Below are 13,908 nucleotides of genomic sequence, written 5' to 3' on the forward strand. Positions count from 1 at the left end.
AGTCGTAGCGGGTCCATTGTACATCGGCTAACTCTCACTCACAGTGGAGTACCAGAACTGCAACTGTGGATGTAGCAGACGTCGCCCTCTAAATGGGCATTGTAGAAGTGCCATAGTACATCGGTTCACTCACCCTATAATGGAGAACCGGAACAGCAGCTGCTGATGCGACAAACTTCACACACTCCATGGGCGCCGTAGAGAGTTCATTTGACATCGGACTAGCCCCATGGAAGCTGCAGAGAGTCCGCTGCACACGCTGGGGCACCCATTTTGGTCACCTGGCACAGATGGTGAGGTAACAGAACTTCTGCCCCGGCAGATTTAGTATGGGTGACCGGCAGTGAAAACAGGTAGGGTGCCGCTGGGTTTCCTGGTATGCCCCAAGGGACTGTAGGGGTAGGGAGGCGAGCCACGCTGATTAGTATCCCTAAGTTTGGACCTGTCAAAACTCCATACCCCAGTAAATGACCAACAGGTCACCACGGAAAAACTCCCCCACCGCCAGCTGATTAAGCTGTGGTATGGCGGGAGCAGAAGCGCACGGTGTCTGTGCAGGTTCGGCTAGAAAATATGGCTGTACTGCATCCAATAGAGAGAGAGAAGGGGGGGGGGGGGGGGTTAAGATACTGGCGGCCTAGAAGGAGCTGTACTGAGTAAGAAGACCCCCTTAGGAGGCTCAACCATCGGAAAGGGAGACCCTATGGATATAGAGGAAGGGGGGGGGGGGGATGTACATACTCACCCCCACTCGATCTACTTCTACTTAACCAGGTGGCTTCAGCCAGCTTATGGCCACGCTGCACCGTGCCAAGCTGCCATAGCGAGGCAGGCAGGGGCAAGTGGGGGACTCGGACCCAGCCCACTGTCTATACACCGTACCCCTTTGTCGCATGGTGGAGATCAGGCAGCGCCATGCTCCTGTCGCCCAACCTAGAAAAAACTACTTAACTAGACATATTGAACTAGAAAATAATAAAAGAAAAGACCAGGTCTGGAAAACTCCAGACCTGTGTCTGCCTCCTACTGACACTAAGCCAAAAACAGATTAGCTCAGTGCCTGTGGGCGGGTATATCCTGCTGGGAGGAGCAGACTTTTTTTGCCTAGTGTCAGCCTCCTAGTGGACAGCAGTATAATACCCATGGCCTCCCTGTGTCCCCCAGTGAAGCTACCGAGAAACGTACAGTGCTGCAGCAAGTAACTTCTCGCATAGTGCTGAACATTTACAGCGCAGCCATGACGCAGATGTAGGAGCTGCGCTCACTTTATAGCGGGTGAGCTGCGGCTGCGATCAGGGACTCTGTGATATTGGTAGACAGCAGCAATAATGTCTGTAATTAACCCTATAGGTGCTTTAATTCGTGTCAATCATGACAACTATATTGAAAATTGAGACCACGCCATGCAATCATCTCCTGCTCGCAGGATGGCCAACCTTCTTGTGTAGCCTGAACAGCCAAACTGAACAAGAAGATTGTTAATAGTATTATGATATTACATAGCACTGAAGAGTGTATTGCAATCTCAATGATTGCTTCTAATAGTCCCCTATGAGAACTTAAAGGGGGTTATCCACCATAAGGTGCACTGCACTTGGAGAACTTGTGAGTACTTCCTTTTGGTCCTAATCATCTGCTTTTGGTGCCTTACTTTGCTCATACTTACCCGGATAAGTGACTGTGGGCGGCCATGGGAGGCCATTCTTCGGATGATGATGTTTCTTCAGATGGACACTTTGAGGCTATTGGTCACTCCCAGTGAGACTCTGTGGCCCAGACACCTCTTTCTACGAAAGTAGAGGCCAATGCTGCTAAAACACTTTGTCAGTTTTCCAGGTCTGAGGACCTGCCGGGCAGCGCTTCAACTGATCAGTCTGGGTCCTTAGTTCACCGTCCACCTGATCCGTATCCCCTGCCTTTTCCTGAGCGGATACCGTATGATGGGGCCACCATGGACCTTCCCTTTACGGAAATATTGTCTACTTTCACCTCCTGTCATACTTCTATGATCTCCAAAGTGGATGAGCTTAGACAGGAGTTTGTCATCCTCCGTCACGAGACGCAAAAGCGGAGAGAACGCACCACGGAGGTGGAAAACAGAGTTTCTACGGTGGAAGATACTCTACCCCCGCTCCCTCAACAAATTGTTGATCTCCAGCGGCAGTTTAGGCGGTACAGTGGACAGAGCTGATTACTTTGAAAATCGCCTACACTGCAACAATGTTAGGCTGGTGGGCCTTCATGAAAAAGCGGAGGGTGCTGATCCTGTGGCGTTCCTTGAATCCTGGCTGAAAGAGCTTTTGCCTGCGGATACCTTGTCTCCCTTTTTCTCAGTGGAGTAGGCCCATCAGGTCCCTGCCAGACCTCCTGTTCCTGGGGGACCCCCCGACCGATCCTGGCAAAGATTCTTCACTTTAAAGACAGACACACTATCCTGAGAGCGGTTAAGATTAGAGGCGAGGTGCTCTTCGGTGACAGCAGTCTCCTTCTACCCGGACTTCTCCGTGGAATTAAGAAAACAATGTACCCAATTTACAGTTGTCCAAGCCAAAGTTCGCTCCAAAAGGATAGTGTTATGCTGTGCTGTACCCGGCTTGCCTGAGGGTGGTGGATGGATGCACTACCAAATACTTCACTTCACCTGCTGAGGCGATGCAGGGGGCAGATGCTGCCCCTAGGGTTGCTCAGCCGCCGGACTGATATCCCTGCTGGACTGCCTAGTCCCTTCTTAGTTAGCAGTGTAGGTATGGAGTTCTAGCTGGCCGAGGTACGAGTTCCCCCCCTAGGGTTCCCCTGGTAGAGGGTCAAGGGGGTGTTGTCCTTAGTTACTGAGTGGGCGGGAGGTGGTGGTTGGTGGGTTGTAAGTAGCTCCTGCACTCGCCTGATATGGTTTTTTGTTTGGGGTACAGGTCTGCACTGGTATAGTTGCCCACGTCAGGTATCTTCAGTTGTGACATGCGGTCTCTGCACAGTTTGGTTCCCTGGAAGTTACCCCTGTGTTTAATGATTTGGAATTGCTCCTGGGGACCACCGACTTGGTCAAGCCTCTCACTCAGAGTTCTATTTTATTGCTATCAGTGGATCCAGACCCGTTTGCTCTTGCACAGCTAAAGTGGGTTGAAGATGTTCCTAGTATTTCTGTAGACATGTGGAAGGAAATGGTTAGTACCCGTGATATGCTCATTCAATCCAGTTTTATCCTACATTTGTATTATACTCCCGATAGACTACGTCGCATAGGGGACTAAGGGTCAAACTTGTTTTAGTTGTGTGAGGGAGAGAGGCACTTTTTTGCATGCGGTTTGGACTTGCTCTTGTGTGGTGCCCTTTTGGAGAGAGGCGATGACGTTCTTGGCAGACCATCAGGAATTCCCCTTTGTATTGACACTGAAAGTATGCTTGTTGGGGGTTATCAATGGATTAGAGGCGGGCTCCTATAGACGCATATTCATCCGTTTTCTCTTGTTTTGTGCACGCAAGGTTATAGTGATGGTTTGGAAGGATGTGTCCTCCCCTCCTCTGTCTCGGTGGATAGCCTTAGTGAATAAATATGTTCCCTTATATCACACTTTGTACGCAAGTCGGAAATGGCAAAAAAAATTTGATAAGGTTTGGGTGCCGTGGAGGATGTTAGATGTTTCTACGGATCCTCCAGTTCATGAGACTTCCCACGCTTCGGGTGGTTATTTGGATGACTGGCGAGCTCCCAGGTAATGTTCGGATAGGTGTGTGAGTCAAAGAGTATGTCTGTGGTGTGGTATTACCGTGTTAGTGTTCTCCGTGGGGATACAGCTCACTCCCATACTTATAGGGGTCTATGATTTCTGAATATTGACTGTTCCTTCTGATCCTGCCTATATCCTGGTCTAACTGCTCTGTTGGTGCAGGTGGGGAGGGTCCTCCAGGGACTGTTGACATGTATGTGGTTAATTCAATTGGAAAACCTTAATAGAAATAATATATATATATATATATATATATATATATATATATATATATATATATATATATATATATATATAAAAAAAAAATATTCACATCAGCTCATCACATTACCTTCACAGGTAGTGTGTCCTGCAAGCAGCTCCGGCTCCAATTATGAGGCCTCAGAACTGATTAGGATTTATGCCAAGCCAGAACTCTCTCCAGAAGGAAAGAGGACCCATCTGCAGACAGCTGTTTCGGGGTGTTTGCCCCTCGTCACTACAGAGCAGGGTTATCTGGCTTGGCTGAGGTGAGAGGCCTGTGGCTTTAAACGGGGTCAGTACTTTCCTCAGGGAGAGGACACCACTTCTGGTGTAAAATGGAGATTTAAGTAGGCCATATTGCACTCTGCAGGCTTCTGGGTAAAAAAAAAAAAAAAAATACACATCCCATAGTTCCATGCTTGTAATTATGAAGTTACATTCCTCCCTCCCACCCATTGCAGCACAAATAAACGCAAAAGACCAGTGTTTTATAATCAGGGTGCCTACAGCTGTTGCATAATTATCTCTGTCGCTCCACCCATTGAAGCAGGACTGGCTCCCTTTGCATAACTGACTAGTGATGTCAGGTCTCGACGTACTGCAACCCGGGAAATCCCTAGACAAGAGTAATTTTGTATGCAGTTAAAAATAAATATTGGGGCAAAAATCAAATAAGAATTGCGAGACCACCATCACACACAGGTACAGACACTATATTATGAACTACACTAACTTTACAGCCCCAGTAGCATAGTCAAATAAAAAATAAATAAATCCTGGAATAACCCTTTAAGTATATAAAATAAATAAAAAAACATATCGCATAAAAACAGTTTAGGAATATGGTTAAATGGAAACTGACAGCAATTTTACACATACACACACTGACCTGATTATACAGGTTATAAGTGCAGGTGATGGTGAATGTAACGCAGTTATCCATGTCAAAATCCCGTCTCTCTGGATATTTACCTAATAATCCAAATATGCAATCTCCAACGTCTTGGTGCACCATTCTGCCCACCCGCTCCAGCCCTGGAATACTGCCCCTTCATAAACATGTGCACTCCATGGATACAATTGGGCTGGGGGGGTGATGTCCCAGCACATCAAGTTGACATGCTAAAGAAAAGTAGATGAACACTTATAAAAGGTGGCAGTATCCCAGGGCCGGTGCGGGCAGGCAGAACAGGTCATGAAGGGGCTGGGGAACACCCTTGGTGCTTCAAGAGTATGATTTGCAATTTTAAATGTATCTCCTAAATGCACAATGGATTTTCAGTTTCATAAACTATGTTAGATTCAGCATCACACACATTTTTTAATTAGGGCTGGTGATTCTGCTCTTAATTTCCTTTTAAGGGGCAATCAACAGGTGCGACTGCAACCGCTAGGCAAGTGTTATATAGACATATAATCATACCTTTTTCAACAATATTTAAAAAAAAACAGTGTGTCCCCTTACCTTGTTGAAGAAGGAGAATTCCTGAAGAGTACCATACTTGCCCACACTTGCCACTGACTGGTCTTTGGACTTTCGCATTTTCATCTTTTTCTGGTGAGACAAGTAAAGTTAGGCTACTTTCAGCAAAGCAAAAAAAGATTTTTTTTTGTACTCATTGTAAAATCTTTTTTTTGTAGCCTTCATTGGGGACACCTATACTGATTGGTATATGCTCTTGCCACTAGGAGGCACTGAGACTAGGTAAGAAGCCAACAAAGAAATATGTCCGAAGAACTCTAGAAAAGAATCCCTGATAAAAAATAAATAAATAAAACAATAACCGAAAAATATTATCCAGACAAAAAAAAAAATTAAGAAATGGGTGGGTGCGTTGTCCCCCAATGAAAGCTACGAGAAAGAAATTTTACGGCGAGTACAAAAAAAAATAAAAAATCTCCTTTTCTCGGTCGCTCTTCATTGGGGGACACCTATACTGATGGGACAAACCAAAGCAGTCCCCTAAAGTGGGAAAAACAACCACCAGATAAAGGGAATCAGTCCAGAGACCGAACCCACTCGACCATAAGGCCTGCGGACGAGACCCCGGGCAGAAACAACCAAGGCCCACAAACTGAGCTCCCGGAAGAACCCCTGTACATGGAAATATACTAGGACACCAGGAAGAGACCATCCTATGTAGAGACTCTAAACCTCAACTGAGTCAATGTAATTTGCAAATAGTAGGTCATCCACAGGAAGACAGAAGCAAATAAAGCGGCCCCCAATACAGTCCCTAGAAAGGACCCTGCAGATATTAAACTGACATGACAGATCAAGGCTATAATAGCGCTTGGTTGCCACAAGGAGGAGCTCACATGAAGCAATGGAAAACAAGGGCACAATACAATTATTGGCCACAAGATGGCACCAAACGCCCTCAGATGGTCTGAGTAACCATTTATATTTAAAAAAAAAAAAATTTTTAATGGCAGGAAGGAAGCGTGGGGAGCAAGGCATCCTGTAACTGATGCCGCTCGTGTGGTCCCCTAAGTGAGACGGGCTAGGACGCCCACAGCATGTCCCTGAAGTAGGGACACTTAAAATAAGCACCGCTCTGAGCAAGGGTCAAGAGCGTGCCGGCTGGAACCGGCTGCTGCATCGGAGGATAACTGATCCGCTCTGCCTACCTACCGACCGAGGGGGGGGGGGGTTAGGGCTATACGACGCTAAGAGAAGCACATGACTGCGGATAAGCACCGCACGAACCTGGAGAGGAGGCAGTCTGACCGTCCGGTTTGCGTGCTGGTTAAGGGGGAGAAGGAGGGCGGAGCTACGTGCCGCCATAACCACCTGAACTCCCGCCGGCTGAACACCCATGATGCGCACACCTGCCGAGTCCGCACAGCAGACCCGAGCGCAGAGGTGATGCGATGGTGGCTATCTGCACATACTATGATCGTGAAAAGGTCCGCTGGCCTGCAGCAGACCTATCTGCATGCATGCTGCTTTGGCACTGGCTAAGAGCACAGAGCCGCAGATAGCGAAATCCCAGCGCTTGACAGAGTGCAGAGAATCAGGGGGCTGCCAAAAAATTAAAGAATAAAGTAAAATAAAAGAGAGCCGAGGAGAAACGTTTGAGTAGTTCCCTCATAACCCCCCACCATTGCCGCTGAAGCCCTGAGATGCAGCAGAAGCTGCATGAATAAAATGGCGAGGGTTAACCCCTCCTGGACCTGGGGGGTCAGGTATTGAATGGGGGGCATACTCGCCTCAGTTGTCCCCACATACTCACCTCGATGTCTTCAGCCAGCATCAGGCCATGCTTAGGCTGTCATAGCGGGGCAAGCAGGGGCAGTGGGGGACCCAGACCCAGGGTACAACCTTCAGGCGCTGGCAATAAGGGGTTGACTGCCCATACTCTTATGTTCCGTGCCCCATTGTTGTATATGGGAGAACAGGTAGCGCCATGCTCCTGAACCCCCACCTAAAAAAGGGAAACAAAAAAGGAGATGAAAACCCTAACTTAACATTCCTTACTAGAATATAAAAAATAAAAAAAGACCAGTTCTGGTGAGCTCCCAGACCTGTGTCTTGCCTCCTACTGACACTAGATAAAACTGATTACCCCACTTCCAGTACACAGGTATATCCTGCCAGGAGGAGACTACTTTTTTCCCCCTAGTGTCACGAGCATATACCATCAGTATAGGTGTCCCCCAATGAAGAGTGACCAAGAAACAAAACATATACACACACGCTTATTATGAACATGTTGACCCAGATTTTTCAATCTTCAAGACTTTTGTCTTAGACATATAGCAACCAATTTATCCAGGAGATATAAATTGCACTTTACCTTGGAAGGACAAGACATAGGGCGTAAAAGGAGAGATCTGGAACGTTTTCGACTTTCCAGGTTACGCTGGTACTCAAGTTTTCTGGCACTACCAAGATCACATGCACCATTTCCAGTGAACTAAAGAAAGCAGCAGAATTATTTCACCATTTTATTTATCTGTATTTCTGATGGAGGGGGGGGGGGGAAAGCAAAAGAAAAAAAATTAATAAATAAATAAATTACCAATGATCTCTTGGCTTCTGGAAGGAACTGGCCAAATTCAGAAAGCAGATCCTCCTGTCCACGGAATAGATTGGCCACTTCTGTAAACACCTCTTCCTCAGACATACCACGAAATGGACGGCTTTTTGGATTTAACTGATCCTTCTAACAAGAGTAAAATATACAATATTTTTGGGATTGTTAAGTCATTCTTCTGCTGTGGCTTTTACTACTAGCTGTTATAGACCCTTTAGGTATATGTTTAGTGTGTAAACTGGGAAAGCTTTAGATGTATATGTTATGTCCATAGCCTTAACATTGGGAAAAACCGAAGTGGATTTCTCATAACCAATCACAGCTCAGCTTTCATTTTACCTGAGCCCCTTAAAGAGGTACTCCGGTGAAAACCTTTTTTCTTTTAAATCAACTGGTGGCAGAAAGTTAAACATATTTGTAAATTACTTCTATTAAAAAATCTTAATCCTTCCTGTGCTTATTAGCTGCTGAATACTACAGAGGAAATTTTTTTTCTTTTTGGAATGCTCTCTGATGACATCACGAGCACAGTTCTCTCTGCTGACGTTATTATAATAATAATAATAATAATGCTTTATTTATTGTTGTCCTTAGTGGGATTTGAACCCAAGTCCCCAGCACTGCAAGGCAGCAGTGCTAACCACTGAGCCACCATGCTGCCCTTAGCATACATCTGCTATGCACGGTTGCTAAAATGGACAGAGATGTCAGCAGAGAGCACTGTGCTCGTGATGTCATCAGTGTTCCAAAAAGAAAGGAATTTCCTCTGTAGCATTCAGCAGCTAATAAGTACTGGAAGGATTAAGATTTTTTAATAGAAGTAATTTTCAAATATGTTTAACTTTCTGCCACCAGATGATTTAAAAGATAAAAGGTTTTCACTGGAGTACCCCTTTAACTTGTTGGGGACGAAGGGTGTATGGATACGCCCTTGCGTCTTATCACTTAAGGAAGGAGGGGGTCTCTGTACGCCCTCTGCATTTCTGATCACCGCCACTTACCGGGCGGGGACAAGACCGGGATGACTGCTGATATCTATCAGCAGGCATCCTGTGACAATGCCTAGGTAGGTCCTGAGACCCCCCCCATGTCGGCGATTGCCGCAAATCGCCAGTCAATTCAGACCGGCAATTTGCGGTGATTCCGGGCCAATGGGGTCACAGACAGCTCCGACCATGCTAAAGGATAGGAGCGAGGTGGCAGTGCCACCTCCTCCTATCCCCTGCCATTGGTCGATCAGGCTGATGACCAATGGCAGTTGGAGGTGGGAGGGTTAAAGTTAATTTCCCCCGCTCTGCCCACCGATCAAAGTTCGGGCAGATCGGGGGAGAAACAAGGGGGGGACCGGACTTACCGGAGCGGCGGTGGGAGAGACCATGGGGCGGCGGAGACTGCGACATCAGGAGTGCGGCCGGAAACTGCAGCGGAAGTGGCTGCAGTGAAGATCTTCACTGTGGCCTTCTAAAAGTTGCAAAACTACAACTCCCAGCATGCCCAGAGTTGTAGTTTTGCAATATCTGAAGTGCCACAATTTGGAGACCACTATACGGTGGTCTCTAAACTGTAGCCCCCCAGATGTTGCAAAACTTCAATTCCCAGCATGCCCAAACAGTCAGGTACGCTGGGCGTGTAGCTCTGCAATATCTGTCCCTTCATATGTTGCAGAACTACAACTCCCAGCATGCCTGGAAAGTCTGGGCATGCTTGGAGTTGTAGTTTTGCAACATCTGGAGGGCTACAGTTTGGAGACCACTTCTTAGCGGACTCCAAACTGTTCTACCCCAGTTGTTGCATAACTACAACTCTTAGCATGCCAAGACTGTCCAGGCATGCTGGGAGTTGTAGTTCTTCAACATCTGAAGGGCCAGATATTGCAGAACTACACCAGTCAGCATCCCTGACTGTCTGGGCATGCACGGAATTGTAGTTTTGCAACAGCTGAAGGCACACGGGTTGGAATCACTGAGCTAGAGTCTGTTTCCTAACTCAGTGCCCACCAGTGTGCCTACAGCTGTTGCAAAACCAACTCCCAGCATGTATGGTCTGTCAGTGCCTTCTGGGAGTTGTAGTTTTGCAACAGCTGAAGGTTTGGGGCGCGCCCCCCCATGTGAATGTACAGGGTACATTCACATGGGCGGGTTTACAGTGGGTTTCCTTCTACAAGTTTGAGCTGCGGCAAATTTTCCACCGCAGCTCAACTCCCAGCGGAAAACTTACTGTGAACCCTCGGCTGTGTGAATGTACCCTAAAAACACTACACTAACAAAAAGTAAAACACTTCATATACCCTTACTCGTCCGTCGAATTTGAGCTGTGGCCGAAAATTTGCCGCAGCTCAAACTCCCAGCGGAAAAGTCACTGTGAATCCCTGTTGTGTGAATGTACCCTAAAAACACCACTACACTACCTCAAAATAAAAACACTACATATACCCCTACACAGTTCCCCCTAAGCCCCCCCCCCCCCCCCCCCACCAATAAAAATGAAAAACGGCTCATACTGCAGTGTTTCTAAAACGGAGCCTCAAGCTGTTGCAAAACAACAAATTTCAATATTGCCAGACAGCCATTGACTGTCCTGGCAAGCTGGGAGTTTTGCAGCTGGAGGCACCCTGTTTGGGAAACACTGCTGTAGGGTTTTGGTGGAGACCAGCCCCATCCTTGTATCCGGGTCCGCATCTATGTGCATGGCGCTCTCACTTCAGAGCCCTGTCGTATTTCAAGGCAACAGTTTAGGGCCACATATGGGGTATTTCCGAGAAATTGCACTACAAATTTTTGGGAGATTTTCTCCTTTTACCCCTTATGAAAAGGAAAAGTAAAAAAAAAAAATTAACACTAACATGCTGGTGTTGCCCCATACTTTTCATTTTCACAAGAGTTAAAAAAAGAAAAAAAGACCCCCAAAATTTATAATGCAATTTCTCCTGAGTACGACAATACCCCATATGTGGACGCAAGTTGCTCTGCGAACGCACAACAAGGCTCAGGAGTGAGAGAGCACCATGTACATTTGAGGTCTAAATTGGTGATTTGCACAGGGGTGGCTGCTGGCTACAGCGGTTCTGCCAAACACAAAAGAAAAAATACCCACATGTGATCCCATTTTGGAAACTATACCCCTCACGGAATGTAACAAGGGGTATAGTGAGCCTTAACACCCCACAGGTGTTTGACGAATTTTCGCTAAAGTTGGACGTGAAAATTAAAAATTTGTTTTTTTCCCCTGAAATGCTGGTGTTACCCCAAATTTTTCATTTTCACAAGGGGTAATAGGAAAAAAGCCTCCCAAAATTTGTTACCACATTTCTTCTGATTATGGAAACACCCCATATGTGGATGTAAAGTGCTCTGCGGGTGCACTACAGGGCTCAGAAGAGAGGGAGCGCCATTGGGCTTTTGGAGAGACAATTAGGCTGGAATTGAAGGCCAAGTGCGTTTACAAAGCCCCCATGCTGCCAGAACAATGAACCCCCTACACTTGTGACCCCATTTTGTAAACTACACCCCTCATGTAATGTAATAAGGGGTGCAGTGAGCATTTACGCCCCACAGGTGTCTGAGATTTTTGGAACAGTGGTCAGTGAAAATGAAAAATTTAATTTTTCATTTGCACGGCCCACTGTTCCAAACATCTGTCAAATGCCAGTGGGGTGTAAATACTCACTACACCCCTTATTACATTCCGTGAGGGGTGTAGTTTCCAAAATGGGGTCACATGTGTGTGTGTGGGGGGGAGGGGGGGTGGGGTAGACATTTTTGGGGGCTTTTTCTCCCTTTTTTACGCCCCATTTTAACGAAAGTTCGTCAATCACCTGTGGGTTGTTCAGGCTCAGTGTACCCCTTGTTACATTCCTTGAGGGGTGTAGTTTCCAAAATAGTATGCCATGTGGGGGCTTCCTAAATGCAACAAGCCCCCCAAAAACCATTTCAGCAAAATTCACTCTCCAAAAAAAGCCAAATGTCGCTCCTTCCTTTCTGAGCCCTCTAGTGCACCCTCTAGTGCACCTCAAGAGAAAATGAATTACAAGATTTGAGGGGCCTTTTTACCTTTTACCCCTTGTAAAAATGAAAACAATGGGGCTACAATAACAACATGTTAGTGTAAAAAAAAAAAAAAAATGGAGATTTTCATTTTTCTCCTCCATTTTGCTGCTATTCCTGTGAAACACCTAAATGAATGTCATTTTGAATACTTTGAGGGGTGAAGTTTTCATAATGGGGTCCATCATAGGGGATTTGCAACATAAAGACCCTCAAATTCACTTCCAAACTTAACTGGTGCCTGAAAAATTCAGATTTTGAAATTTCCGTGAAAAATTGCTGCTATATTTTGAAGCCCTCTGATGTCTTCAAAAAGTAAAAACATGTCAACTTTATGATGCAAACAAATAATTTATAATTTATTTGACATGTCCCTTTTCCTTACAAGCAGAGAGCTTCAAAGTTAGAAAAAAGCAAAATTTTGGAATTTTTCCTGAAATTTTGGAATTTTTCACCTAGAAATGATCCAAGTATTAACAAAAATTTACCAATGACAAAGTAGAATATGTCACGAAAAAAAAAAAACTCTCTCGGAATCAAAGTATAAGCATAAAGTGATAGAGGTCAGATTTGAAAAAACAAAAAATGCTCCAGTGTTATAATGGGCTCCGTCCCCAAGGGGTTAAGATATGAAAGCTGAGCTGTGATTGGTTGTTATGAGTTTCTCTGGAGTTTCTCTTGGGCATTAGCCATTTAATGTTTGTACTTTTAGGAGCTTTCCAAGGCATACATGCTTAATCAAAAACATTGTGGGGAGATTTATCAAAACCTGTCCAGAGGAAAAGTTGCTGAGTTGCCCATAGCAACCAATCAGATCGCTTCTTTCATTTTTGAAAAGGCCTCTGAAAAATGAAAGAATCTATGTGATTAGTTGCTATGGGCAACTCAGCAACTTTTCCTCTGGACAGGTTTTGATAAATATCCCCCTGTGTGAACGGCCCTTCAAAAGGGGTTTTCAGTTTAAAAAAAATAAATTATAATATTTGTATAAATTAACCACAGCAATTATTTTTTTTTTTTGCCATGTTCCGACCCCTATAACTTTATTTTTTCACCTATGGAGGGTTTATTTTTTGCACCATGAGCTGTAGTTTTTAAAACGGTACCACTTTTGTGTATGACTTTTTGATCACTTTTTATAAAAAAAATTCTGGGATGTGATGTGACCAAAAACTAGCGACTTTGTCATTTGGATTTTTTGGGTGTTTTACGCCTTTTAATCCCTTAAGGACCAGGCCCATTTTGGCCTTAAAGGGGTACTCCATTGGAAAAAAATAGTTTTTTTTAAACTGGTGGCAGAAAGTTAAAACAGATTTGAAAATTACCTCTTTTTAAAAAAACGTATTCCTTCCAGTACTTATCAGCTGCTGTATAATAAACAGGAAGTTTTTTCCTTTCTGAATTCCTTTTCTGTCTTTCCACGGTGCTCTCTGCTGACACCTCTGTCTATGTCAGGAACTGTCCTATAGCAAACCTCTCCTGCTCTGGACAGTTCCTGACATGAACAGAGGTGTCAGCAGAGAGTACCGTGGACAGACCAAAAAAAAAAAAAAAAGAATTTCCTCTGTATTATACAGCAGCTGATAAGTACTGGAAGAATTAAGATTTTTAAATAGAAGTAATTTACAAATCTGTTTATATTTCTGGACCAGTTGATTAAAAAAATTAAATTAAATAAAAGTTTTCTGCCGAAGTACCCCTTTAGGCCAATTTTAGCATTTTCGTTTGTTCTTCCTCACCTTCATCCCCCATAACTCTTATTTTTCCATCCACAAACCCATGAGGGCTTGTTTTTTGCGTCACCAATTTTACTTTGTAATAACAACACTCATTTTACCATAAAATGTACGGCGCAAA

The 13,908-nt window shown here is 45.0% G+C and overlaps 1 protein-coding gene across 3 annotated transcripts in view; it reads right to left on the reverse strand.

Annotated features, from left to right (window-relative positions):
- The window catches only part of SIN3B (SIN3 transcription regulator family member B), a 77,767-nt gene that overhangs the window by 47,107 nt on the left and 16,752 nt on the right, over positions 1-13,908 (reverse strand). For all 3 annotated transcript variants that reach the window (XM_056518153.1, XM_056518150.1, XM_056518152.1), the window contains exons 6-8: positions 7,994-8,137; positions 7,769-7,888; positions 5,434-5,523 (exon numbers count right to left, since the gene is read on the reverse strand). In XM_056518153.1, the coding sequence (XP_056374128.1) occupies positions 5,434-5,523; positions 7,769-7,888; positions 7,994-8,137 (354 nt within the window). The remainder of the gene's footprint in view (positions 1-5,433; positions 5,524-7,768; positions 7,889-7,993; positions 8,138-13,908) is intronic.

The sequence above is a fragment of the Hyla sarda genome, chromosome 1 (genome assembly GCF_029499605.1).
Source record: "Hyla sarda isolate aHylSar1 chromosome 1, aHylSar1.hap1, whole genome shotgun sequence".
Classification (NCBI taxonomy): domain Eukaryota; kingdom Metazoa; phylum Chordata; class Amphibia; order Anura; family Hylidae; genus Hyla; species Hyla sarda.